Here is a 24,824-nt window from a genome sequence, read left to right as displayed (position 1 = left end):
TTGTATTTCAAAATATTACAGTTCTTTTAAAAAGAATAAAATATAGTGTTTTAAACAAATTGTAATTACAAATCTACTGTCGATTAGATTAATTCATTTAATTTTTGATGTTGAAATAATTTAGAAATATCAGTTTGGATAAATTTTTGCCAAATCAAAGGAACATCAATATCAACACTTTGGTATCGTAATTTATTGATAATGTCACTCTTGCCCGATTATAATGGTAAATAACAATGTTATAGACCGAAAATAGATTTTTTCGGTTTTCTCTTCAAATAATTGAAAGAATGATACTATTATAGGTTTATTATATTATATAGCATATAATCATGCTATAGCCGAAAATTATAAGTTTTGAGAAGATTGAATATAACACAAATAAATTTGAATGTAAGTTAAATTGCTTGTTGTTTTTAATAGCTATTTAATGAGAAATCAATATTGCAAAATTCAAATTGAATGATTGAAAGAACAGAAAAAGTCATTCTTTTCAATTTCGAATATGTTTCATTGTATTTATAATTATATGGCAAATAAGATATTTAAACTTGATTTTTGAAGGAAAATTCACAAAATTGAATGAATTCAAATAATTTTTATTCAAAAATAAACTAGTTATTTGAGTTTAATACTAATTATCTATTCAAACTACAAAGTTTGTAATTAAAAATATTTTGTGAGATCAGATTGAATTAATTCAAGGTTCTTTTCAATTAATATGAATGACCATATTACGCATTTTCGAACATTATAAACCAAATATATAAAAATGGGAGACGAATGTTAAATTTTCTAGACATGGGGGAGTTGTCTGCAAAGTTTTAGCTCTTATCTCTAACAAAAAATTAATTTTTAAAAAAATGACCGAATACGTTTCACAGCGAGAAAAAAATAAAAGGCAAGATAGAATTTTCTAGACATAAAGAAGTTGTTTACCGAGTTTTAGCTCTTATCTCTAACAAAAAATTAATTTTTAAAAAAATGACCGAATACGTTTCACAGCGAGAAAAAATAAAAGGCAAGATAGAATTTTCTAGACATAAAGAAGTTGTTTACCGAGTTTTAGCTCTTATCTCTAACAAAAAATTAATTTTTAAAAAAATGACCGAATACGTTTCACAGCGAGAAAAAATAAAAGGCAAGATAGAATTTTCTAGACATAAAGAAGTTGTTTACCGAGTTTTAGCTCTTATCTCTAACAAAAAATTAATTTTTAAAAAAATGACCGAATACGTTTCACAGCGAGAAAAAATAAAAGGCAAGATAGAATTTTCTAGACATAAAGAAGTTGTTTACCGAGTTTTAGCTCTTATCTCTAACAAAAAATTAATTTTTAAAAAATGACCGAATACGTTTCACAGCGAGAAAAAAATAAAAGGCAAGATAGAATTTTCTAGACATAAAGAAGTTGTTTACCGAGTTTTAGCTCTTATCTCTAACAAAAAATTAATTTTTAAAAAAATGACCGAATACGTTTCACAGCGAGAAAAAAATAAAAGGCAAGATAGAATTTTCTAGACATAAAGAAGTTGTTTACCGAGTTTTAGCTCTTATCTCTAACAAAAAATTAATTTTTAAAAAAATGACCGAATACGTTTCACAGCGAGAAAAAAATAAAAGGCAAGATAGAATTTTCTAGACATAAAGAAGTTGTTTACCGAGTTTTAGCTCTTATCTCTAACAAAAAATTAATTTTTAAAAAAATGACCGAATACGTTTCACAGCGAGAAAAAAAAAAAGGCAAGATAGAATTTTCTAGACATAAAGAAGTTGTTTACCGAGTTTTAGCTCTTATCTCTAACAAAAAATTAATTTTTAAAAAAATGACCGAATACGTTTCACAGCGAGAAAAAAATAAAAGGCAAGATAGAATTTTCTAGACATAAAGAAGTTGTTTACCGAGTTTTAGCTCTTATCTCTAACAAAAAATTAATTTTTAAAAAAATGACCGAATACGTTTCACAGCGAGAAAAAATAAAAGGCAAGATAGAATTTTCTAGACATAAAGAAGTTGTTTACCGAGTTTTAGCTCTTATCTCTAACAAAAAATTAATTTTTAAAAAAATGACCGAATACGTTTCACAGCGAGAAAAAATAAAAGGCAAGATAGAATTTTCTAGACATAAAGAAGTTGTTTACCGAGTTTTAGCTCTTATCTCTAACAAAAATTAATTTTTAAAAAAATGACCGAATACGTTTCACAGCGAGAAAAAAATAAAAGGCAAGATAGAATTTTCTAGACATAAAGAAGTTGTTTACCGAGTTTTAGCTCTTATCTCTAACAAAAAATTAATTTTTAAAAAAATGACCGAATACGTTTCACAGCGAGAAAAAAATAAAAGGCAAGATAGAATTTTCTAGACATAAAGAAGTTGTTTACCGAGTTTTAGCTCTTATCTCTAACAAAAAATTAATTTTTAAAAAAATGACCGAATACGTTTCACAGCGAGAAAAAATAAAAGGCAAGATAGAATTTTCTAGACATAAAGAAGTTGTTTACCGAGTTTTAGCTCTTATCTCTAACAAAAAATTAATTTTTAAAAAAATGACCGAATACGTTTCACAGCGAGAAAAAATAAAAGGCAAGATAGAATTTTCTAGACATAAAGAAGTTGTTTACCGAGTTTTAGCTCTTATCTCTAACAAAAAATTAATTTTTAAAAAAATGACCGAATACGTTTCACAGCGAGAAAAAAATAAAAGGCAAGATAGAATTTTCTAGACATAAAGAAGTTGTTTACCGAGTTTTAGCTCTTATCTCTAACAAAAAATTAATTTTTAAAAAAATGACCGAATACGTTTCACAGCGAGAAAAAAATAAAAGGCAAGATAGAATTTTCTAGACATAAAGAAGTTGTTTACCGAGTTTTAGCTCTTATCTCTAACAAAAAATTAATTTTTAAAAAAATGACCGAATACGTTTCACAGCGAGAAAAAAATAAAAGGCAAGATAGAATTTTCTAGACATAAAGAAGTTGTTTACCAAGTGTCAGCTGTTACTTCTTCTCAATACTGATATAAAATAAAAATCTTTATTATTTATTTAACCTTTATTGTTTCATTAAACTTCATTTATTTTATATTATAGTTTTATTCTTTTAGCTACTTGTAAAATAATCTAATTTTATATCATCATTTTACCGGATTATTCTTCAGTACATCGATTGTGTATCTAAAATAATATCATTATCCTTATTCTGTTTTTTCCAAAATTCTTTTAAATATCTTTTTTGGTTAGATTACTTTATACTTTTTACTTATATTTTTTAATTTCAAAAAAAAATTTGGTGATTGTTCTATTCTGTTACAATGTGCATTATCATATTCTAATGAATTATTCATTACATACATTTAAAAAAACTTGTTAAAAATGAAATTAAAAAATTATGTTTATTATTACGCTGTGAATGTGTCAACAGCGGTCATGCCTGTATCTGTATCCCATATTTGCCACAACCTTTCTGTATCTGCATTTGTGTATTTCGGTTTCAGCTGATACATTTGATTTGGCGTGTAATTTGTTCCAGTTAATGGATTAATTGGGAGATCTTCATGCGGTGTGTTATTATTGTACTCCCAAATAAAGGCAGGAATAGCCTGAATGCTTTGGCAGCGCTCCAATGTCGGCCAGAATCTCTCAATCTTCCCATTTTGGTAGGGAGAATGAGAGTCTGTATGCCGCCATTGGGCGCCCAAAGATCAAGTAGATCTTGAAAGGCGCCCCTATTTTCTGAACCGTTGTCGGTCCAGAAACAATAAGGGGCGCCAAATTCAATGAAGGCGGAAGCCGCAACGTTCGCTGTCGTCGCTGCCAGCATATCTGGTATTTGTATACACGCTAGGACTTTGCGGCTAAAATTGTCGATTATGCCATAAATATACTGGCCACGAACACCCCTAAAATAATGAACATCTGCGTGCCAGATAAGATTGGGTGAAAGCGCCCAATATCTTACTGCTGTTTCTGGCCCGGCATGCTCTAATCGCGTCTTGGTGAAATGACTTTCTTTGAAGTATCTGCGTACTTCTCTATAAGATACATCAATTTGTTGTAATTTCAAACGTTTCCATTGTTTTGTTTGACCACAGGGAAAGGCCCAGTGGTCATGTATCACAGCAAGAGCTTTGATTTGGTCGTAGGGATTGACCCTACGACCTTTCTTGCCTTTAGGCAATGGGATATTCTGTAAGCTAAATTGATTTTGTAAAAAAGATTTTGAAACATCTAAATATTTGAAATCATTTGATTGAAGGGTTGGGGCGATGGGAACATGGGTGCAAGCTTCTTCCCATGTCATTTTACCTTCTTCAATCTGATTGGAAATACCAATTAGGTAAATTCGATCGACATACCCTTTGTAAGGATTCATTCTAATGAAGTACGTTAACAATCAAAATATTCTATAAGTGTGTAGTATGGAATTCAAAAGAATAAAGAAAATGGTAACGTAAATAAACGTATTATGAAATAATTTATAATTAAAATGAAAAAAAGAAAAAATAATAAGTAAAGTGACTGGAAATGAAAATTAAAATCAGTGTACAGTTTTATTTTTTTCTCGCTGTGAAACGTATTCGGTCATTTTTTTAAAAATTAATTTTTTGTTAGAGATAAGAGCTAAAACTCGGTAAACAACTTCTTTATGTCTAGAAAATTCTATCTTGCCTTTTATTTTTTTCTCGCTGTGAAACGTATTCGGTCATTTTTTTAAAAATTAATTTTTTGTTAGAGATAAGAGCTAAAACTTTGCAGACAACTCCCCCATGTCTAGAAAATTTAACATTCGTCTCCCATTTTTATATATTTGGTTTATAATGTTCGAAAATGCGTAATATGGTCATTCATATTAATTGAAAAGAACCTTGAATTAATTCAATCTGATCTCACAAAATATTTTTAATTACAAACTTTGTAGTTTGAATAGATAATTAGTATTAAACTCAAATAACTAGTTTATTTTTGAATAAAAATTATTTGAATTCATTCAATTTTGTGAATTTTCCTTCAAAAATCAAGTTTAAATATCTTATTTGCCATATAATTATAAATACAATGAAACATATTCGAAATTGAAAAGAATGACTTTTTCTGTTCTTTCAATCATTCAATTTGAATTTTGCAATATTGATTTCTCATTAAATAGCTATTAAAAACAACAAGCAATTTAACTTACATTCAAATTTATTTGTGTTATATTCAATCTTCTCAAAACTTATAATTTTCGGCTATAGCATGATTATATGCTATATAATATAATAAACCTATAATAGTATCATTCTTTCAATTATTTGAAGAGAAAACCGAAAAAATCTATTTTCGGTCTATAACAATGGTGAATAACCCCTAAATTTCATATTTTATTTATAGCATAGAATTGATTAATATTATGATTTTAAAATGAGTTAAAAAATTTCAATGAGTATTATTTGAGTTAAATCGATCGTAAGTAAATTTTATATTTCAAAAATATTTGTATTAAAATGTTTGTTATTATTGTAATATTTTGAAAAGCACTTTGAATATTTTTTGAATGTTTCTTTCAATTTTTCATATTTTTATCAATCAAAAAAATATTACATGAAGCAAACAAATCAAAATGGAAGTCAACGCAGAATGTTCACCCCTGAAGAAGATTTACTCATTGTGACACTTATAAATGGAAAAGAAAAGAAAAATTGGAAAGAGATTGCAAATTATCTCAATGGAAGGACACCTAGACAGGTTAGAGAACGATTTCGAAATTACTTATCACCAGGAATCGTAAATGGTCCATGGACTCGAGAAGAAGACGAATATTTAAAAACTCTTCATCTTCAATTTGGCTCTAAATGGTCAAAAATATCTTCATTTTTCAAAAACAGATCAGAAATAAATATTAAAAATCGCTGGTCATCCATTTCAAAAAATAATCAATCGATGGAAACAATCGAACCAGCATCTAATGTTCACAAAGAAGAGCACATTAAGATTGACAATTCAACTTCAGAATTTGACTTCGCATTTGCTGACGATTTCAATAATCCTAATTCGCGATATGACTTATTAGATTTTTCATTGTTTTAAATTTATAATCTAGTCAATAAAATCCTGTCAATATAATAGTTAAATCCTCATCGTTTTTCTCTTATGGATTTGATTCTAATTGACATTCATATTTGAAAACAACAGATTGTGTATCAATGAGTTTATCAGAGTCTTGTGCTAATGTGTTTTTTTTTCTCTGAGTCTAGTTTCAGATAAATTTAGAAGCACTATTCATTCCTTATTAATCGATAAGATGAACATATTCACAAAATATTTTAGCGTAAATAGTATGCATTTCCAATGTCAAAAGATGCGTATAAAATAATTATTGAGCTTCCAGCCACTACGCTACTGAATTTTCACACAGGCACATTAGATATGCCAATCGATGTGATATTTTAATATGATTGGCCTATGTATCCTTATTTTGGATTTACATCGATATATTTCTATAAGAAAAATTGGAACGTTATAGGCATTTGTATTCAACCTTCAAACCGCACAACAATGCATGCAATTTTGTTGGATATTCTATAGAATATATCTCATAATTCAACCTTAAATTACTTTTTCTGAGAGTGATTTAACAAAGCTTTATTTTGGAAAAAGTTCAAACGATCTTCATTATGAAAAGTCTTCATAAAAATAATTTTTGGCTTTTGAGATAATTGAATAATATTCAATTTATTAAACAACAAATAATATTAGACGAAGATTTTATGGCATATGGTCGTGTTTAAAGTATTCAATTTTTTTTTCTGAAAGTTTTGTCACAAAACCACCAATAAAATTTGATACTTAGGCAACAGATTTTTAATGATTACTTCTGTAACTTATTCAAAACTTCCTTCCTATCAATTGTTTGAATTCATAATTTCAAATCTTATTTTCCTTCAATCTCATTATTTGAAATGCTCCTAGCCTTAATTTCGCACATGATTCATCAGTGCACATATGATAAAGAAATGACTAATGTTACAAAATATGTAGAATACTATCCATCTAAAAGATCCCTCAAAGCCGAAACTTGGGCAAATATTCGCATACATTTTGATTATCGTTACATGGATGGATCTATTGATGATGGAAAAACATGTAAAACTGTTGGTCAACAGGTTGTTTTTAGCTGGACAAGGTATACTTGCTGATGAAGAAGGTCTAACATCAAGAACACACTCTTCATCAGCAAGAACACGACATACATCGGATCTTCTTCATTCATCAACACACCAGTCAACAAAGTCTTATACTGCGGTTTATACGACTTCTCTTCTTTCTTATCTGCATTCAACGACAACGTGCATGTTTTTGTTAGTGGCAACTACATATATCACAGATTCTGTGAAATCTTCCCACATCACTCTCTCACAACTTCATGCAACTCTATTTTTGAAACACAAGACTATTACGAATACCAAAAACCGATTGTTCAAAACGTTAAAAACCGAAACATTGTTTCATTCTATATTATCTCTGATCTTGGATTATGGTAAAACTTATTAAATTGTTTTTGATCATATTATTTAACCTTTTTTTATCTTCGTTGAACAATTCAAATTTTGGAAATTTTTCAACTATGATCTTATTTAGGTTAGAAAGCGAAAGTAAAACTAAATTTAAAAAATATAATTTTTTTATTGATATATAAACAGTATAATTTATTCATATGTAAAATATTTATGTAAGTTTTGTATTTCCATTCTTTGCAAGATGGCCGATTATACTGACATCGTCGTCGTCATGGAAAGAAACGAAATCGTCGATATCATCAAGTCCATCATCGGCTACAATATCACCAAAAACTTCGATTTTATTCAAAGCCATGCGTGGCATTTCTCCAGGGCAAGGTGCTGTTTGTATTATTCGAATATATTTTGCCAAACACTTTTATTTTAGTTCAAATGTCTTCTCTGCGCAATACTCCATTGAATAATCTCTGTCCATTTTGTGAACTGTAGTCCAAGTTTTATTATCGCTTGAAATTTGAAATTCCCAGCTATAGAGACAGCATCTCTCGCAGTACCCATAGTCATGACAACAGCAGCCATCATAGCAGCATCCTGCTCTAAGTAAGTATTTATCAATGTGAAATCTGGCATCTTTCAGTGAGAAAGTGATCCATGGATAGTCTGTATATGATGAGCTACATTGTGAGCACCAATCGTATGTCTTTTCTACTTGATCTATTGTAAATTCTGGCTTTGTCATCTGTAAACTGTCATTTATGTACTGGCTTGATGATCCGCTAGCATAAATGATTATTCTATTATCAGGATATGCTCTTTTGAAGACAGCTGTGTTTTCTGAGTATGCCAATCGTAAGAAGAAGAACATAGTAAAACTTTTCAAAAAGTGACAAATAAATAATTGTTATCGGCATATATTAATGTTTTCTTTTCTTTTCAAACAAAAATTAATTTTCAGATCAAGCTGATAAAGAGTTCAAAATTTTGAGAAGAGAATTGGTTGGATAGGCTTTTTATGTTTTTTAATAAATATATATATAAGTATTATTAGATGTAAACAACGAAATGTAAACTATTGAAATTTTGCGTGAAAAATGAAATCATAACGAAAACGCATAAAGATTTCGATGAAATTAACTTAAAATAGAACATATTGTATATTTTTATAATTAAAAAACAAGAAAGAATCTAAGGATTTAATTTTGATTTGAGAATTTCCAGAATTTCTGGATCTTTTGCTCTTACCAATGATGACTTACCTATGTTATCAGTCTTATTAGGGTCAGCGCCATGTTCAATCAACACTTTTACCGCTTCTTTTTTATTTCTAATTACAGCACTAATTAAAGGAGTAATTCCAGTAATAGTTTGTGCTTCTATATCAGCACCATTTTCAAGTAATGCCAATATAGAATGTACTTGACCATTCTCACTTGCAACTATTAAAGGAGTTCTTCCATAATTATCTTTATTTTCTAAATTTGCTCCATTTTCTATCAAGTAATTAATGATTTCAATATGACCATTTTCACTTGCAATGGAAAGGCCTGTTTGCCCTGATGAGTTTCTATATTCAATGTTCGCTTTCTTTGAATATAAATAATCAACAATATCTATTTCACCTCTTGAGCAGCATTTCGTAAAACAATTTTCACCATATTTATCAGTATAATCAACGCCTAATTTCTTTAAAAAGTAAAACAAAGCAGGAGTGTTACATGAACTTATACAAGTACTTGGAGGAACTTTTTCAAATCCATAGTTAGTAAGTATCCATGAAAGAATGTCGTTCCTATGATATTTAGCTGCAGTTTTGCCAAAACCATGAAAATCAAAGCCATTGTTTGCACAAATGTTAAAAATGTCATAATTTCCGCCTTTTATTGCATATCTTACTAATCTTTCGTTTATCTCTTGTTTACTATTCAAATACAAGTATCTAAAGCATTCAGAAGATCCATAGAAAGCTGCTAAACAAAGAGGAGTGATCTTGGAATCTGTTTCTTTGCAATAAACAGAAACAATTAGATTATTTGTTAAAATTTCCTTAAGAGTTTCTAAATCATCACTTTTAATTGCTTGTTTAACTTGAGATTCAATTGAATTTTCGCTATTCTCATCATTTTGTATTACAAATTCATTATTTTCATCATCAATTTCATCTAAACTTTGATTTTCTTCTAAATTATTTTTATGATTTGAAATTTCTTCTTCAAATTGATCATTATCTGGTTGATTTAATTTATTTTCAATTGGATTTGATGGTTGAATGAACGATCTTTCGAATTTTTCAACAGATAATGATAAATAATCTGGAGGATCAAAAGGAAGCAATTCAAGAAGAAATTTAAGATATAAAAGTGAATGTGGTCTGATCTTCTGTGCATAAAGAATGCATTGATATGCATAATCTGAGAAAATCGGATCTTTCATTTTTGATAATAAATTTTTGTTTTGATGGTTTTCTGTGAAAACAATATCTTCAATGTAACCTCTAATCTTAATGTTGTCATCGTATTTCTCTAACAATCGATTGCTGATATCAACATCATTCAAAGAATCAAAATCTTCTTCATTTTCTTTTTTATTTTCAATTTTTTGTGTTTGTTCATGCAAGTTCTCTCCATTTTGTTTGTTACTGCTATCAATATACTTGATTCCTTTATTTTCATCAATTTTATTTGTTTCATCTTCCAAATCTTGATCAAAATTTTGTGTTTGATTGCTTACAATTCTTCTTAAGTTTTCGAAAATTGGGCATCCTCGAATATTGCTCAAAATATCAATGATATTATCAAATGTTGGATCGGCAATTGTGAAATAACGCAATAGAATGACAGATGATGATCCATTTCGTTTGGAAACAGTTGAAACTATATGCCTGATAGTCTCTGCTTTGATTGGCTGTGGGTAATTCAAAATGCTCGCAATTGAATGAAGAGGCAAATCAAAAAAGCTTGGATCATGGCAAAATGTTTCTACATTTTTGGCAATTTCCTCTTCTTCATTCTTAATTGGAAGGCCTTTCTCTCTTTTCTTAAAGATTTGCCTTAAAAGAGAACTTTCCATTAAAAAGTGACAAAACAAATCAACAAAAAAAATGAAAGTTACTTTATTGTGAAAGTTTTTATGGTAAATCTCGATTTAAATTGCTTTCAGAACTATTCATTTCTCTTCATTTCTTAGTGCTTTATTGAAATGCACTCTTAACTCTACTATATATAGTACTTTTCAACATATATTGCGAAAGAATTGTTTCGCAAAAAAAAAATGAAATCTCAAATTTATATAATTTTAAAATGAAGCATTAGCAGGAGCTCTTGTTGAATTTTTGGCTTTTTTAGCTATGCGCTCTATGTTGTGCAATGTGGTATTCAATATTCTCTATAAAGTTTGTTCAACAATACTTTGATACCAGAAGATTTTTACCGGAATTTGTGATTGAGTGAAAATTACAACTTTCGGATTTAAAAAAGTGACAATTTCTTGCAATGTTTATATTATTGGCAATTTCGATAACAGAATCAAATGCAATATTCAAGAGAGTTCACTCACAAAATAAAATTGTTATTTCTGCTAGTGGATCATCAAAACAGTACATAAATGGCAGTATTCAATTAACAAAACCAGAATACGCCATTGATCCGATTGATAAAAGTTATGACTGGTGTTCAAATTGCGGAAGATCATCAACAGATTTCCCTTGGATTATATTTTCACTTGAAAAAGCTAAAATTAAGTTAGAAAAGTACTATTTGCGTGCTGGATGCTGCTATGATGGCTGCTGCTGTGAAGACTTAAGCTATTGTGTAAGATGTTGCCTTTACAGCTGGGCTTTGCAAATTTCCAACGATAATAAGACCTGGAAAGACGTGCATAAAGTAGATAAAGACGAATCGATGGAGTATTGTGCCGAAAAAACTTACCAGCTCTCGGAAACTTATACTGCCAAGTATTTCAGCATTATCCAAACAGAAGCTTGCCCAGGAGAGCCTCCATGCCTCTGTTTGAATAAAGTTGAGTTCTTCGGAGACATTATAGCCGATGATGGAATAGGCGAAATTGATGATTTCGTTTCTTATCACGATGATGACGATGATGTAAGTATAATTGGCCATATTTCAAAGAACGGCAACACTCGCATGCAATAAAATGTTATAGTTACATATTTCGAATGAAACAATTTCACAATTTTGAAATAAAAATATAATTTATTTTAAAAATGAGCCATAAATTGTGATCAATGGTCGAAGATGATCTATACTATAATTCGGATTAATTTTATAAAGGAAAATAAGAAAATAATAATGATCGTCAACATCAATAATGGATATTTTTCAATTAACCCACTTGAATGATTGATAACTAATAAGATATTTGTATGGTATGATTTAAAACAAAGAGTAACCCAATTTCTGAATTTTGATTTATTTTTGATTTTTTTCGAAACTTAATCACGGCGATGTTAAAATAATTGATGCTGAAAACATTGAGCTAGATTACCCTTTAAATTACAAAAGTTTTAGAGAATTTTACAAAAAACAAAATCTATAACGAATTGCTAAGGTCTATAATGTATTATTAAGAACATGTTCCAAAAAAGATCTGATAATGATCAGTCCCATCTTCAAATAATGAATATAAATCTTCATTCTTTTTCAAGAGAATTTCATCAATTGATTTTTCAGAGATATCAGTGTTCCCTTTGATATCATTCTTGTTTGATTCATGATTTTTATTTTGATTATTTTTTAATAATTTTTCGGCTTTTTTCTTTTCTTTCAGAATTCTTCTTTGACGTAATTTATATCGATTTCGAATGCCGTTTGCTGATCTGTTGGGGAAATATTCCGCAATTTTTGACCACTTAGAACCAAACTCGTCATAAAGTGAATCAAGTAGTTCGTCTTCTTGACTTGTCCATGGATCGCTAGTGATAGATGGTGATAAATAATTGTTCCATCGTTCGCGACATTGACGTGGAGTTTGGTGTTTCATCTCTTGAGCTATACCTTCCCAATCTCGTGTACCAAGACGTTCAATAACTTCAATAAGTCGATCATCCTCTTCTTGAGTGAACTTGATTTTAGGAACCAATTTTTTTAAAGGATACATATGAAAAAATACGAAAAACAGAAAATTTTGAGAAAACTTTTGTCATTAAAAATGATAGCACAGATTTAAGAAGATGTGATAAATGAATCAATCAAAATTTATTTATCACATCAATAAATTCTTTATTGAAATCAACTTCTGCACCATTCTTTATTAAATAAGCTATGGAATCAGGCATTTCATTGTAAAAACAGTTTTCTATCAATGACATTCCATTTATCATCATGTTAACATCTAATCCTTCAGTTTCCATCACTTGCATAAACATTGCATCATCTTTAGTATGAAGAGCTTTTTCCAAACTATATTTATTCTCTTCTAAACTCTTAGCATCTTCAGAAGCACTTTGTGATAAAAGGAAATCAACAATTTCTTTATATCCTTTTTCTTTTGCAAGATCTAAAGCAGAATTTCCCCTGAAATCAATTTCATTAACTCTGATTCCTTTTTCAACGAAAAACTTAACTAATTCAAGATTATTATTTTGTGCTGCATGATGAAGTGGTGTCAATCCTCCAACAGCCTTTGCCTTGTAGATACAACCACTTTCAACTAAGAACTTCGCAATTTCTGTCTGATTCTTCAACAAAGAAACGAAAAGCGGTGCAAAATCATCTTCATTCTTTTGATCAACAGGAACTTTTCTTTCAACCAATTTCTTGACTTTTTCAAGGTTTCCTTTTGTAATACAAGAAACCATTGCTCTGTTTCCTACCATATCTATTACATCAAAGAACTTATAACCCTTATCAACAAAGAAAATAATGAAATCTGTTGGATCTTCAATCAAATCAACAGCTTCATGGAAATTTTCTGGTTTTTCTTCATAAACTTCTTCCAAATCAATTTCATATTTATCAACAATAAAAGCAACCATATCAGCATTACCACTCATTATTGCAAAATGAACAGGAGTGAACTCACTTCTATAAGTTTTATCTTGTAGTAATTTTCAACATATTTAGATTTCCTGATTTGCAAACATGGTGTAAAAGAGAAGCATCATCAACTTCAATGTAATCAGAGAAATCATGATCAACAAGTAACTTCAAAGCTTCTTCATTCTCTTTAAAAATTGCAAAATACGCTGCTGTTTGTCCCCATTCATTTGCAATGTCAATATCACATTTTTGTCAATTAAAAACTTCATAATAGGAACAGCTCCGATACCTGTAATCTGTATTAATATTGAATTCCCTTCTCTATCAAGATAATTCGCGTTCTTGGCCAAAGAAAGCATTTGAAGAAAAGCAGAAACATTGAAGAAATTGGCACATCTGTCATATTGGATTCTCAGCTTGTATTTGTCAATCAAATATGTTATAAGCTCGTTGTTATGGATCTTTATGGCATTGTTCATACAATATACATCTGGTGTGTGCTTTTCTTCAAGAATGTGAATGATTTCGTAATTATTTCCGGCAAATGAGTTCTGAAGAGTTTCTTTTGTTACATTTGCACCATCGGAAAGTAAGTATTTGAAACAGTTAATGGATCCACTGCGTGCTGCAATGTCAATTAGACTTTGATAATGAAATTTTTGATTATAATCAAAATCTGGTATTGTTGACGTTGCATTGATGAATTCATCGATACTATCAGTAATAATAAGGTATGGGAGTGAGCCTGGCTCGTGAAATGTTTGTAATAATTCTCTAGTATTTTCATCTGAAGAAAAAAATTCGTGTTCGCCTCTTTTATGCTCATTAAGATAGAAAAGATTGAATAATAATAAGTATTTTTGCTCGTTAAGGTTCGATTTATCGAGATTATTTGTTTCGAACATTAATTTAATGAATTCGATTGATTTTGGCATGTAAAGTGCAAATGCATATGATATCTGATCTAACATATCATATTTTGCATCTTTGTTCAGGTAGTGATTTTCGATATAATAATCTAATTGTTTATTTAGCTCAGGAATCATATTAATATCGCATTTAAACATGTTGTCGCAGAATTCTGCAAATGTATAAAATTCTTGTGGTATCTCTTCTGGGTTAATTTTACAAGGTTTAGGCTTAGAACGAAACATTTTTATTCTTTTTCTAAACGATGAGAGGACATAGCCAACAGAGAAAATGAAGAAAAATATTTGATAATTGATTTAATAAAAGAAAACTCTGTTTTCACTGGTTTATTTGCAAATTTATAAAATAAGCCAAAAAAATAATTGTGTTTCATGCTTTGCCAATCAAAATCTAATCAGAATATAGTATGATCTCAATTATTTTGCTTGTATTGTTCAGTTATCAATGATATTTGTTGTCGATATTCTATTTTTCATATATTTAAGCATCATTACTCATATGGGCTTAATACTAAGTATGCAATAAATATTTCGAATTACTATGAATAAAAATAAGTCTTAAGCTCAAGTAGTATATGATGCGGGTTTTGTGACTTTTTTTGTAAACGTAAGAATTCATACAATATCGAGCGATTTTGTATCATTTTTTTTAACATATGAAGTAAAAAATGTATGATTCTTACGGTTTTTATTCTTACGTTTTTGAATAAATCAAGATTTAAAAAATTTTCAAAATTGTAAGACATTTACACTCAACCCATACATAATGAAATAAAAAAAATAAAAAAAATAAAAAAATAAACTTTAAAAATTCATGTCTTACATTTTTGAATAATTTATTTTTTTAATTTGTATGAAAATGAGTGTCAAAACTAACAACGTTAAAAAATTAGGATTCACAAATGAGGAAATAAAGGATATATTAGAGGAGGCGGGTTATGAGGTTAATAAATATTATTTAAGAAATTGTCAAAAATTCGCGGAGTTTTTAAATGAGTTTGATTATGATGGAAAAATGAATAAAGATGATGTTATAAATTTCTTATATCCCACATCTGAAGAAGAAAAACCTAAAGAACCTGATGTTTTCCCTGAATATTATGAAGAACGGATTAAAGATGATGAATATGATGAAATTGAAAGACTGGAAAAAATAAGAGATGAAATAGATGAAAAAATTAAGGAATTAAGAGAAGTTGAAAAATATAATGAAAATGAAGTAGAGGGTTTAATGAATATCCCAGCTTCAGAATCAGCAGTTCAGAAATCTCATGAAGAAAGATATAAAAATTATGTCTCAGAATCAACACAAAATTTATTAGATGGTGAAATAGACGAAACACTTTCAGAAGAAGGTACTAAATTTATTCGTAAACATAAGTTACAATTTATTGATAATGAAGAATACCCCTGTATCCTACTTTCACCTCCTCTTGATTCTGAAAAATTCAAAAAAGCACTGAAAAATGTAACATATGCAACAAATACGATTAAGAAAGAAGACCATGATATTTACACAAATTATTATTTAAATAAATGTACAGGTGTTGATAAAGTTTTTGATTTGTTAGATAAAATATCAAAAGAAACAATTGGTACATATAAAATTTTATGCGATTGTGGTTTCATTATTGAAGATACCAATAATGTTTCATATGAAAGAACAGCACCGAAGGAAGACGAAGTTGAAAGGTCTATACCATTCGTTATTAAGAACATAAAAGATATGAAAACTTATAAACATTATATTTATTCATTTATTTCAGAAAAAATGGAAGCAACCCATAAAACATCATCTCATCATTTTATAGCTATTCATACATTCCTTTTCAAAGTTGTGAAATTAAATAAGACAGGAATTAGATTTAATGTATCAGGTACGCATTCTTGAGTAAATTAAAATGTATTCGTCACGTCGCAGATGATAAAAATTTATGTGTTCTTAATTCATTTTATGGACTTTAGCCCTGGACTCTCTGAGTCTCGGACTTTAAAAAAATAAACTTTATTTTTATTTATTTTTTAATTTTTTATTCTTACATAAATGAACAAAAACGAAACAGCTAAAATGAATGATAATCAAATTAGAGCAGAAGGTAGAAGGTTATTTAAACGCTTCTATAACATTCCTGATGGTGTTAATCCTAAAACTCGTAGAAGCTATTTAAACGAAGCAATAGATGCATATGAAGGGTTTGCCATTTCATCAGAAAGTGAGAGGTTAGCAAGAATGTTAAACGTTAATATTGATTTTTATTATTGTGATCCTCAACCAGAAGACGTAGACATAAATAAGGTAGACTTTCCATTAGTGGAATCAATAATGATAGATCCAGAATTTGAAACAGTAAATATTTTATTAACACAGAGTCCATGTGGAAAACTTCACGCTGACAGAATTACAGACGTTGAAGCACTCACAGGATATAAAGTTTGCCCTTTTGCAAAGAAGAAGTATATTCTATCCGTGATGATCCAGAAAGGAAAAACCAAAGAAGATTTTTAAAACATTGTGAGAAATGTAAAGAAAATAATGGAAGATTAATTCAAGACGTTCAATTGCAAAACACACAACAACCATATGCACCACATATCACGAAACAGAAGATATATCAATGGCTATTAGCACATAATTTGCAGGAATATTATAAACCAACAAGATATTATATTACTTTTGACTTCGAAACATTAGAGACTAAAGAAGAACTTCAACTTTCTGAATGTGCAACTTTGAACGCTTATCTTAAAACCATTTATGGTATCATCAACTGTCAAAATAAAGCCGCAAAGCGGCGAGGTCGTAGACCGTGATAAAACATTTACGAGGAATTTTTGCTTAACTTCGAGTGATTCTTTTATTTCTGATTGGATTGAGTTTTTATTTTCAACCTGTTCATTAGTTGCTAAATCAAATATTGAACAATATGAAGAATTAATGAAGCCGCAAACGGACCAAACGGCGGGGACTTTGTCTCATACATTAAATGAGAAACAAAAGGAAGCATTTAAAGAACTTCTAGATGAAGAATTTAATAAAGTGAATATCATAGGTTTTAATTCGGGAAAGTTTGATTTAAATTTAATTCTTCGTGATTTAAACACTGCAAAATGGAAAATAAAATCAATGCTGGGTTCATCTTCACAATTTAAGCAAATCATTGTAAAGAAAACAAACTATCCATATGAATTAAGATTTATTGACATCAGAAATTATATAGCGGGTGGGACATTAGACCAATTCACTCAAGATTTCGGAAACAATAAATCACGTGTTAAATCCTTTTTCCCTTATCAATTCATCACATGGGAGAATTACGAAGATGAATTATATAAAAAGGAACCATTCACGAAAGATTCATTTTATTCAGCATTAACTCAAGAAACTATATCCGATTCAGATTATCAAATATATCTCAATGATGCTAAAAATTTTGAGAATAGATTAGAATATTTTATTCATTATTGCAATAAAGACGTTGAAATTATGATTGACCCAATTGATAAAATTATTGAAGAAACATTTGTTTATAAAATTGACATGCTTCATAATCTTTCTTTATCATCGAATGCATCAATGATTCGTTACGCGTTAGCATATAAGAACTTCAATCCTAACGAAACATATCCAGAAGAAGAAAATGTGGAATCAAGTTTTGAATTAACGAAAAAGTATTGGAAATATAAAATTGAATCATATAAGAAACAAGATGAAAAAGCAGAAAGGGATACTAAAAACAATGTTTCAATGGATGACTATCAATACTATCACGATTTAATCCTTTCATCTAAATGCAAAATGTGTGGTAAAGCGTTTACATATGCTAATAAACCAACATTAGATAGAATCGATAATGAAAAACCACATACCAAAGAAAATTGTCAGTTAATGTGTTGTTATTGCAATGTTGTAAAATCAAATAAAGATGAAGATGTTCAACGTTTAAGAATCAATTTAAGAAATTATACATTAAAAAATAATTTACCAATGACTTTAGATTCAGTTGAAGCTTATCACATTCTCCGTAATGGAATTACTGGTGGTCTATCAAATGTTCAACATCGTGTTAATCTTAAAGGAATCACGCACATTAATAAACTTTCATATAATCCAGAAACTAAAACTGTATCAAATGAGGACACCACCAACATTATGACTCATTTCGTTGGAGTTGATTTTAATTCATTATATCCTTCATCATTTTCATCTAATCCTCATGATTTCATTCAATATACTGACCATAAAATGTATATGCCGGGAAGATTGAATGGTGTTATCATTTGTGATACAGCAACAAAGAAAGCAAAAGCACTGGGAATTATTAGAAAGAAAAATACTTTATTCGTGGCTGAAGTAAAGGGTCACATTGATGAAAAATACATTAATGATTACATAAACTTTTTACCAATAATAAGAAACTTAGATATTATCACAGATGAAAAAACAATTGGCAGTTTTATGTATAATTACATGAAATCAAACAATCTACCAGTTGACCAGAAACAGAGAAAATTAACTCAGTTAGCATCAACACACAACCAATATCAACCATTTTCTTCTTATTATCTTTGGTATCTAATAGACAGATTTCATTTTATCATTGATGATATTCAATCAATTTTAACATTTACGAAAAAACACTTGCTTTAATGAATTTGCGAACGAATTTATGAACGAAAGACAAAAGGCTGAATTAGAAGGAAATAAAGGAAAAAGTTTATTTTGCAAGATTTCACTTAATGGATCATATGGTTACGATGCAATGAATACACAAAATTACGCAAAGACTAAAATAATGAATGCACAGAAGGCACGCGTTGCATGTATGTCAAATAAGTTTAAAAACATAAGAGAAATAGGTGAAGATACGTATCAAGTGATGCTTAAAGATAGATTTTATAGATGTGATACATGTTTACAAGAGGCATTCTTCACTTTAGATAACGCAAATACTGGTATTTGGTTTTCATTTATGATTTTATGTATAAATGCATGAATGTTAATCGTTTTCATTTCATTGAAGGTGATACTGATTCATCTTATTGGGCAATCGCTGGCGACCCAAATCTTCCTAACACTCAAGCATTTCAAGCAATTGTTACTGATAAACAATTTTATGATAAAAACATTTACAAATTCGCACCTTTTGATTTCTTTTGTTTTAATGAGAAATTTAAACCTAAATTAAAGAATAAAGCTGAAGAAAAAGCACATGAGAAGAAGTTATTGGGTTTAGCAATTGAGAAACAAGGTGATAACATGGTTGCTTTATGCCCCAAGTGTTATACATCATTCAACGGTTCAATTGATGGAAGTGATTTTAAAAAGATTGCACAAAAAATGAAAGGAGTTAGTTTTACGACAAAATAAACAATTAACACCTAAAAATTATTTGGAAATAATAAATGATAAGTGATATTTGATGGTCAGAATATTAATTTACAACTTAAAAATGGGTCAATGACTCGCTTAACAATTGGTAAGACTGCATTAACAGGAGCACACACTAAGGCTGTGTGTTGTGAAAATGGATGTTGTATGCCATTTATTTAATAAAATGCCACAGAAGAGACAAAAGGAACCGTTAATGATGTTTTTGATACTATGATTCAAAGAGGTGGGTACCCTTAAAACATTTATTTTATTTTTATATAAATGGATAACTCAGATTTAGAAAATTTAATTGATGATTTAGTACTTAATCAAAAATTCTTAGTTATTATGAATTAAAATCATATCTCCAAAAAATATAATAATATATACGGGTGATGATATGGAATATTATTATCCATATTATGAAAATGAAATTTTGAAATATCATAATAAAATAATTTCTAAAATTAAAGACAAAATTAAAAATAATGAATATTCAAAGGGAAAAACTAAATCACAACTTAAACAATTGAAAGATTTTAAAAATAAAGTATTAACAGAAGAAGATATTGATGAATTATATAAATTATATAATCCTGAGCCGCAAAAGCAAAAGGAGCAAAAACAAAAGGTGCAAAACGCCCAGGTCCTTCAGACCATAAATGAAGCACAAGCTTTAATTTATGATTCATTAGTTAAACCATATTCAGCCCGACTTTAAATGAAGATCAACTTTTGGAATTCATCCTTCAACATAAACTCGAAGCGGGAAAGTATATTAAACCTTTATATACAGCATTTAAAACAAATGAATAGAATACATCCAGAATTAATGAAGGAAGGAATGAATTCCAAAACTTCATCATCCAAAATCAAAGCAGATAAAATTAAACCACTTGCAACACCAAAACCTCTAACGACAGTACCTGCAACACCAAAACCGCCTCCTCCTTCAGTTAATCCTTCATCATTCACTTTATTATATCCATTTCAAACATTAAAGAAACAAAAAGATTTTAAAAAGGATTTCAAGATATTAAATAAACCAATTGACCAAAAATTCAACCGTTAAAGGAAAATTTAGTCGCCCTTCATTTGCTCCATATCCATATTCATACGAAATCGATCATTTAGAATATTCAAAAGGAAACGTTACTTATTTATTTGCCATTAACATTAACACTAGATATTTATATTGCATTCCGGTGAAAGGGAAAACAGAACAGGAAACAAGAAGAGCTATTCAATACTTACTTGATCATGAAAGAGTAGATAATATCAGGGTGATGGTGATAAAGGATTTCAGGCAGCTATGGCTCATTATTTCCCACAAATTAATTTTTACTTTTCATCCTCTCCATATACGTTTCATAATAAAATAGTTGATGCGGTAATGAGAACTCTTAGAGATGCGTTAGGGTTAACGGTCAGATATACTGGGATGGAAATCATGACTCCATCATACAGCAGTTAGTATATTATTACAATAATACATGGCATAGAACAATAAACATGAAACCGGTGGAAATGAAAAATGATATTTCAAAAGAATGGGAATATATTAGAAAGCAAATGGAAAGGTTGAATGATGTTAAACGTGAACAAATTAAATTCGGGGCTCATGAATTTTAAACAGGGGGATAAAGTTTTGATTCAATCTTGATTATGGAAAAACTGATAAATCAATGACAAAAAAGAAGACGAAGATTTGACACAATAGCTGAATTTGTTAGATATATTAACGGCAATGCATTAGTTGAGGTTAACAAGAAATTAATAGAAATTCCGATTTATTTTATTACTCCATTATATTTAAATAATATTTAATTTTTTTATTTCGTAAGAAATGAGTGACAACAAAGCAGTCAAGAAGTCCAGACAATGAATATAAAAGAAACTAAACAGATTAAATCAAAATATGCTATTACAAAAAGAAGCCACAATGCGGTGGGGTTGAAAACGATAAAGAAATAATCGAAAAAATTAGAAACTTACCGTTCAATCCTTAAACTGAGTGAAGTAAAAATAAAAGAATTTAATAGAATAAATAAATTGGTTGGAGAGATGAATTTAATAAAGATGAATTTTTAAACTCAATCCAAATTTAATTTTTATTCCTCTTCGACAACATCTCTCTTTCCATCATTACTGCATAACCACATTTTCTCAGTTTTAGTGGTTTGTTATTTTTAACATGTTCTTGCATCATTTTTATCATTTCCTCCCTTGTTATGATTCGTGGTAAATTTTGAGCTTGTAGAATCTTCATTTATACTAAAATAAAAATTTAAATTATGCCGTTTGCTCTTTTGGAGCTCAGGACTTTCAGTCCGTTCTAAAGTTTGTTTCACAAACATTGAGCGTTCATTGAACTCTATACCATGCGAATACAGTCATAAATGGTGGCATGTAATCTTTACCCGAGCCTGTTGGATTTGTTGTGAAAGTGTGTGAATGATTTCCTGTGGTTCCACAGAAAATACCTGCGCTTGAATCTACTGGGTCGCTTGAAATATCATATCTATCCATTCCCTGTCTATCCGAACCTGCTGCAAGATTTCTATAACCTCTTTTTGTTATTGAATGTGAATGATTACCTGTTGTGTTTGTAGTTCCTGTATGAGTGTGCGGTGGAAGGTTTGCTTCAGTAATTTTCTTCGAACCTCCTGTTTGCTTTGAAGAGTTAGCACAGTATAAGAATTTATCTACAATCTGCTTCCACGTACCGAAACCCAGAACTGTTGCCGGATTTGTTGAATTCATTGACATATATAAAGAACCAATGGGGTAAATCATCTCAAGAATTGTATTTAATCCATTATGAATATTGAATTTATTATATAATATTGAATTTGGGTGAGTATTTAAAACTGGTCTTGTTATCAATATTAACGTATTATTTTTGAAAATTGCTTTTCTAACATCTTGAAATTTTGTGATTTCAGACCAGTTTCTTCCATCACTACTGATATTTACTAAATCACCACATCCTAAAGCAATGAAATACCCATCAATATAAAATAAATTTGTAAATCTATAATTTCGAGTAAGTTTTGGAGTGAATGAATAAACCAATTCCCAATTTGATAAATCTTGTGATAAATAAATATGTCTGTTATAACTTACAGGATATGAATAGACCATTTCACCTGAAACGAGAACATAAACATTTGATCCATAACATAAAGCTTCAATGTCTCCATCAGCTTGAAAAATTTGTTCAAATTGACCTTGTGGTATTGAAGATGATCTATAAATTTTATCATTTTGTAGGATAAAATACATGTTGTTAATGTAATACCACTTACTTGTATAATCAATTTTCAAATCTGATGACATCATACTAAACATATAATAATTTATCCCATCCTCACTAATGAAAATTTGATTGACTTCATAAATTAGTACCCATTTATTATTAACGCATCTAATAGGATTATTTGAATATTTAAATTTAGCATCTTGATTTAAATTACATTTGAACCATTGGATACAATCGAATGAATAACAAGGGCAAAAATCATCTCCAACCGTTATCATTCCCATAAATTTACCGTTATTATATTCAACATATAAAATTCTTGGATTAATGATTGGCTTTCGTGTATCAGGATTCAAAACAGATGGAGTAAATGATTCATAGTTTTTAAAATCATTTGTTTTAAAATAATAAAGCACTCCAGCTGTATAAAATAAATACATGGTCACTCCATCGAAACATATCCATTCAAAAGAATCTATATCAAAGGTTTTATCTGATGATTTCATAAAATTTAAAAATGGTGGAGTAAAATAGACCTCTGATTGTTTTATTTCTTCATTAACAAATGATATATTAGCTTTCTTCATTAACTCAGTATTAATGAATGAAATAACTTTTTCCTTATCTGCTTTCTTCTCTAACTCATCGTTAACATAAGTTTTATCTGCTTTAAGGTCTAAACATCCTGAAACCCATTCTGTATCAGCTTTAACTTTAAAAGTCTCAAATGTCCATTCATGATACCATTCAACCTTTTCTTTAATTTCATTATCTTTTTCATCAACATAAACCAAATTTGCCTTCTTCATTAACTCACTTACCACATATTCCTTATCTGCTTTCTTCATTATGTCATTTAGGAAACCTTTTATGAATTCCTCATTTAAATTAAATCTTCCAATCTTCAAAACTTTAGGAAATGCATTTAATGCGTAATATCTTTGTTCTTCTGGTGGAATTGATGTTATATCATCCGTTATACCTTTAATTTTAGAATTCATAAATAAAATTTCTTTTATATTTGATATCACTGCACCACCCTTGCAAACGAATTCAAAATGGTCATTTTTCAATACTATCTCCAAATCTCCATATTTCAACCTTTGTGTTTGTTCTGCCGTCTTTGAATTATATGCATATGTGGCGTAAGTAATGGTCTGTGCCTTAAGTTGCTGTGGTTGCTGTTGTTTAATCATTTATTATGATTTAAAAATAAATATTTAATCTGTTATCTCATCAGCTATTTTTTCTATTTGAAATTGCCATAATATTTCATTCATAAATTCTAAATCACAATCAAATAGGTCAGTTATCTAAATTTAATATTTGATAAATCTTTTGAATGAAGAATAAATGAATTCCCGGATAATTGAAACGGATATGATAAAGAAAATATGTTTAAGTTGATGGATAAAATGTTTTGTATTGATGGGTAAGAGTTAGGGTCTAATGTTTGATGTGAAAATCTCATTGGGGTATTAACTTTATCACATTTGATTAAAATGAAATTGGAACCAGTGTCAGAATACAAAACATCCCCAACATCTTTTTCAAAATTTAATATCCCCAACAATGAACGAAGATGAGGAGTACAAAATTTAATTTTCAGCGGGAATTTAATAAGGTTATTTATTTCATCAAGTTCAAAAAGTTTATCAGGTTTTGATTTAAAATTTTCTTCATACCAAACGATAAATGATTCATTTAAATAACTTAAAATTGTGTTAATATCCCATTTCGTTATCACATTATTTATATACATATCATACGTT

General features: G+C 29.1%; 10 protein-coding genes and 4 pseudogenes across 14 annotated transcripts, besides 3 other annotated features; 6 read left to right on the top strand and 8 right to left on the bottom strand.

The window, feature by feature from the left end:
* Positions 1-238: 238 nt before the first annotated feature.
* Positions 239-1,077: a mobile genetic element.
* A 2,322-nt stretch (positions 1,078-3,399) lies between these two features.
* On the bottom strand, positions 3,400-4,373 carry TVAGG3_0374220 (annotated as a pseudogene). The gene has a single exon. A coding segment is annotated over exon 1 (974 nt).
* A 176-nt stretch (positions 4,374-4,549) lies between these two features.
* Positions 4,550-5,331: a mobile genetic element.
* Positions 5,332-5,581: 250 nt separating this feature from the next.
* Positions 5,582-6,067, top strand: TVAGG3_0374200 (RNA polymerase II transcription regulator recruiting protein; the record flags this gene model as incomplete). The annotated part of the gene is made up of 1 exon (XM_001582003.1): positions 5,582-6,067. One exon carries the CDS (start codon positions 5,582-5,584, stop codon positions 6,065-6,067), a length of 486 nt encoding a protein of 161 aa, XP_001582053.1.
* A 1,029-nt stretch (positions 6,068-7,096) lies between these two features.
* Positions 7,097-7,531, top strand: TVAGG3_0374190 (uncharacterized protein; the record flags this gene model as incomplete). The annotated part of the gene is made up of 1 exon (XM_001582004.1): positions 7,097-7,531. The coding sequence occupies one exon, from the start codon at positions 7,097-7,099 to the stop codon at positions 7,529-7,531; it is 435 nt and encodes a 144-aa protein (XP_001582054.1).
* Positions 7,532-7,689: 158 nt separating this feature from the next.
* TVAGG3_0374180 (uncharacterized protein) lies at positions 7,690-8,428 on the bottom strand (the record flags this gene model as incomplete). The annotated part of the gene is made up of 1 exon (XM_001582005.1): positions 7,706-7,852. The coding sequence occupies one exon, from the start codon at positions 7,850-7,852 to the stop codon at positions 7,706-7,708; it is 147 nt and encodes a 48-aa protein (XP_001582055.1).
* A 228-nt stretch (positions 8,429-8,656) lies between these two features.
* TVAGG3_0374170 (protein ubiquitination) lies at positions 8,657-10,563 on the bottom strand (the record flags this gene model as incomplete). The annotated part of the gene is made up of 1 exon (XM_001582007.1): positions 8,683-10,563. The coding sequence occupies one exon, from the start codon at positions 10,561-10,563 to the stop codon at positions 8,683-8,685; it is 1,881 nt and encodes a 626-aa protein (XP_001582057.1).
* Positions 10,564-10,609: 46 nt separating this feature from the next.
* Positions 10,610-11,674, top strand: TVAGG3_0374160 (uncharacterized protein; the record flags this gene model as incomplete). The annotated part of the gene is made up of 1 exon (XM_001582008.1): positions 10,986-11,645. The coding sequence occupies one exon, from the start codon at positions 10,986-10,988 to the stop codon at positions 11,643-11,645; it is 660 nt and encodes a 219-aa protein (XP_001582058.1).
* A 401-nt stretch (positions 11,675-12,075) lies between these two features.
* Positions 12,076-12,609, bottom strand: TVAGG3_0374150 (RNA polymerase II transcription regulator recruiting protein; the record flags this gene model as incomplete). Its single annotated transcript, XM_001582009.1, has 1 exon — positions 12,076-12,609. The coding sequence occupies one exon, from the start codon at positions 12,607-12,609 to the stop codon at positions 12,076-12,078; it is 534 nt and encodes a 177-aa protein (XP_001582059.1).
* A 91-nt stretch (positions 12,610-12,700) lies between these two features.
* Positions 12,701-13,504, bottom strand: TVAGG3_0374140 (spectrin binding; the record flags this gene model as incomplete). The annotated part of the gene is made up of 1 exon (XM_001582010.1): positions 12,701-13,504. One exon carries the CDS (start codon positions 13,502-13,504, stop codon positions 12,701-12,703), a length of 804 nt encoding a protein of 267 aa, XP_001582060.1.
* A 153-nt stretch (positions 13,505-13,657) lies between these two features.
* Positions 13,658-14,644, bottom strand: TVAGG3_0374130 (spectrin binding; the record flags this gene model as incomplete). Its single annotated transcript, XM_001582011.1, has 1 exon — positions 13,658-14,644. The coding sequence occupies one exon, from the start codon at positions 14,642-14,644 to the stop codon at positions 13,658-13,660; it is 987 nt and encodes a 328-aa protein (XP_001582061.1).
* A 671-nt stretch (positions 14,645-15,315) lies between these two features.
* Positions 15,316-24,824: part of a mobile genetic element that runs on past the window's edge.
* TVAGG3_0374110 lies at positions 15,435-16,384 on the top strand (annotated as a pseudogene). Its single transcript has one exon. A coding segment is annotated over exon 1 (950 nt).
* TVAGG3_0374100 lies at positions 16,464-17,868 on the top strand (annotated as a pseudogene). The gene has a single exon. A coding segment is annotated over exon 1 (1,405 nt).
* On the top strand, positions 17,904-19,224 carry TVAGG3_0374090 (annotated as a pseudogene). Its single transcript has one exon. A coding segment is annotated over exon 1 (1,321 nt).
* On the bottom strand, positions 22,155-22,559 carry TVAGG3_0374080 (phage tail repeat-like family; the record flags this gene model as incomplete). Its single annotated transcript, XM_051231880.1, has 1 exon — positions 22,155-22,559. The coding sequence occupies one exon, from the start codon at positions 22,557-22,559 to the stop codon at positions 22,155-22,157; it is 405 nt and encodes a 134-aa protein (XP_051101610.1).
* Positions 22,913-23,900, bottom strand: TVAGG3_0374070 (uncharacterized protein; the record flags this gene model as incomplete). The annotated part of the gene is made up of 1 exon (XM_051231879.1): positions 22,913-23,900. A coding segment is annotated over one exon (988 nt), but the record flags the coding sequence as incomplete, so codon positions are not given.

Source organism: Trichomonas vaginalis, chromosome V (genome assembly GCF_026262505.1).
Source record: "Trichomonas vaginalis G3 chromosome V, whole genome shotgun sequence".
Taxonomy (NCBI): Eukaryota; Parabasalia; order Trichomonadida; family Trichomonadidae; genus Trichomonas; species Trichomonas vaginalis.
Note: the sequence above shows the minus strand (reverse complement) of the source record. Positions and strands in the feature narration are given on the sequence as shown.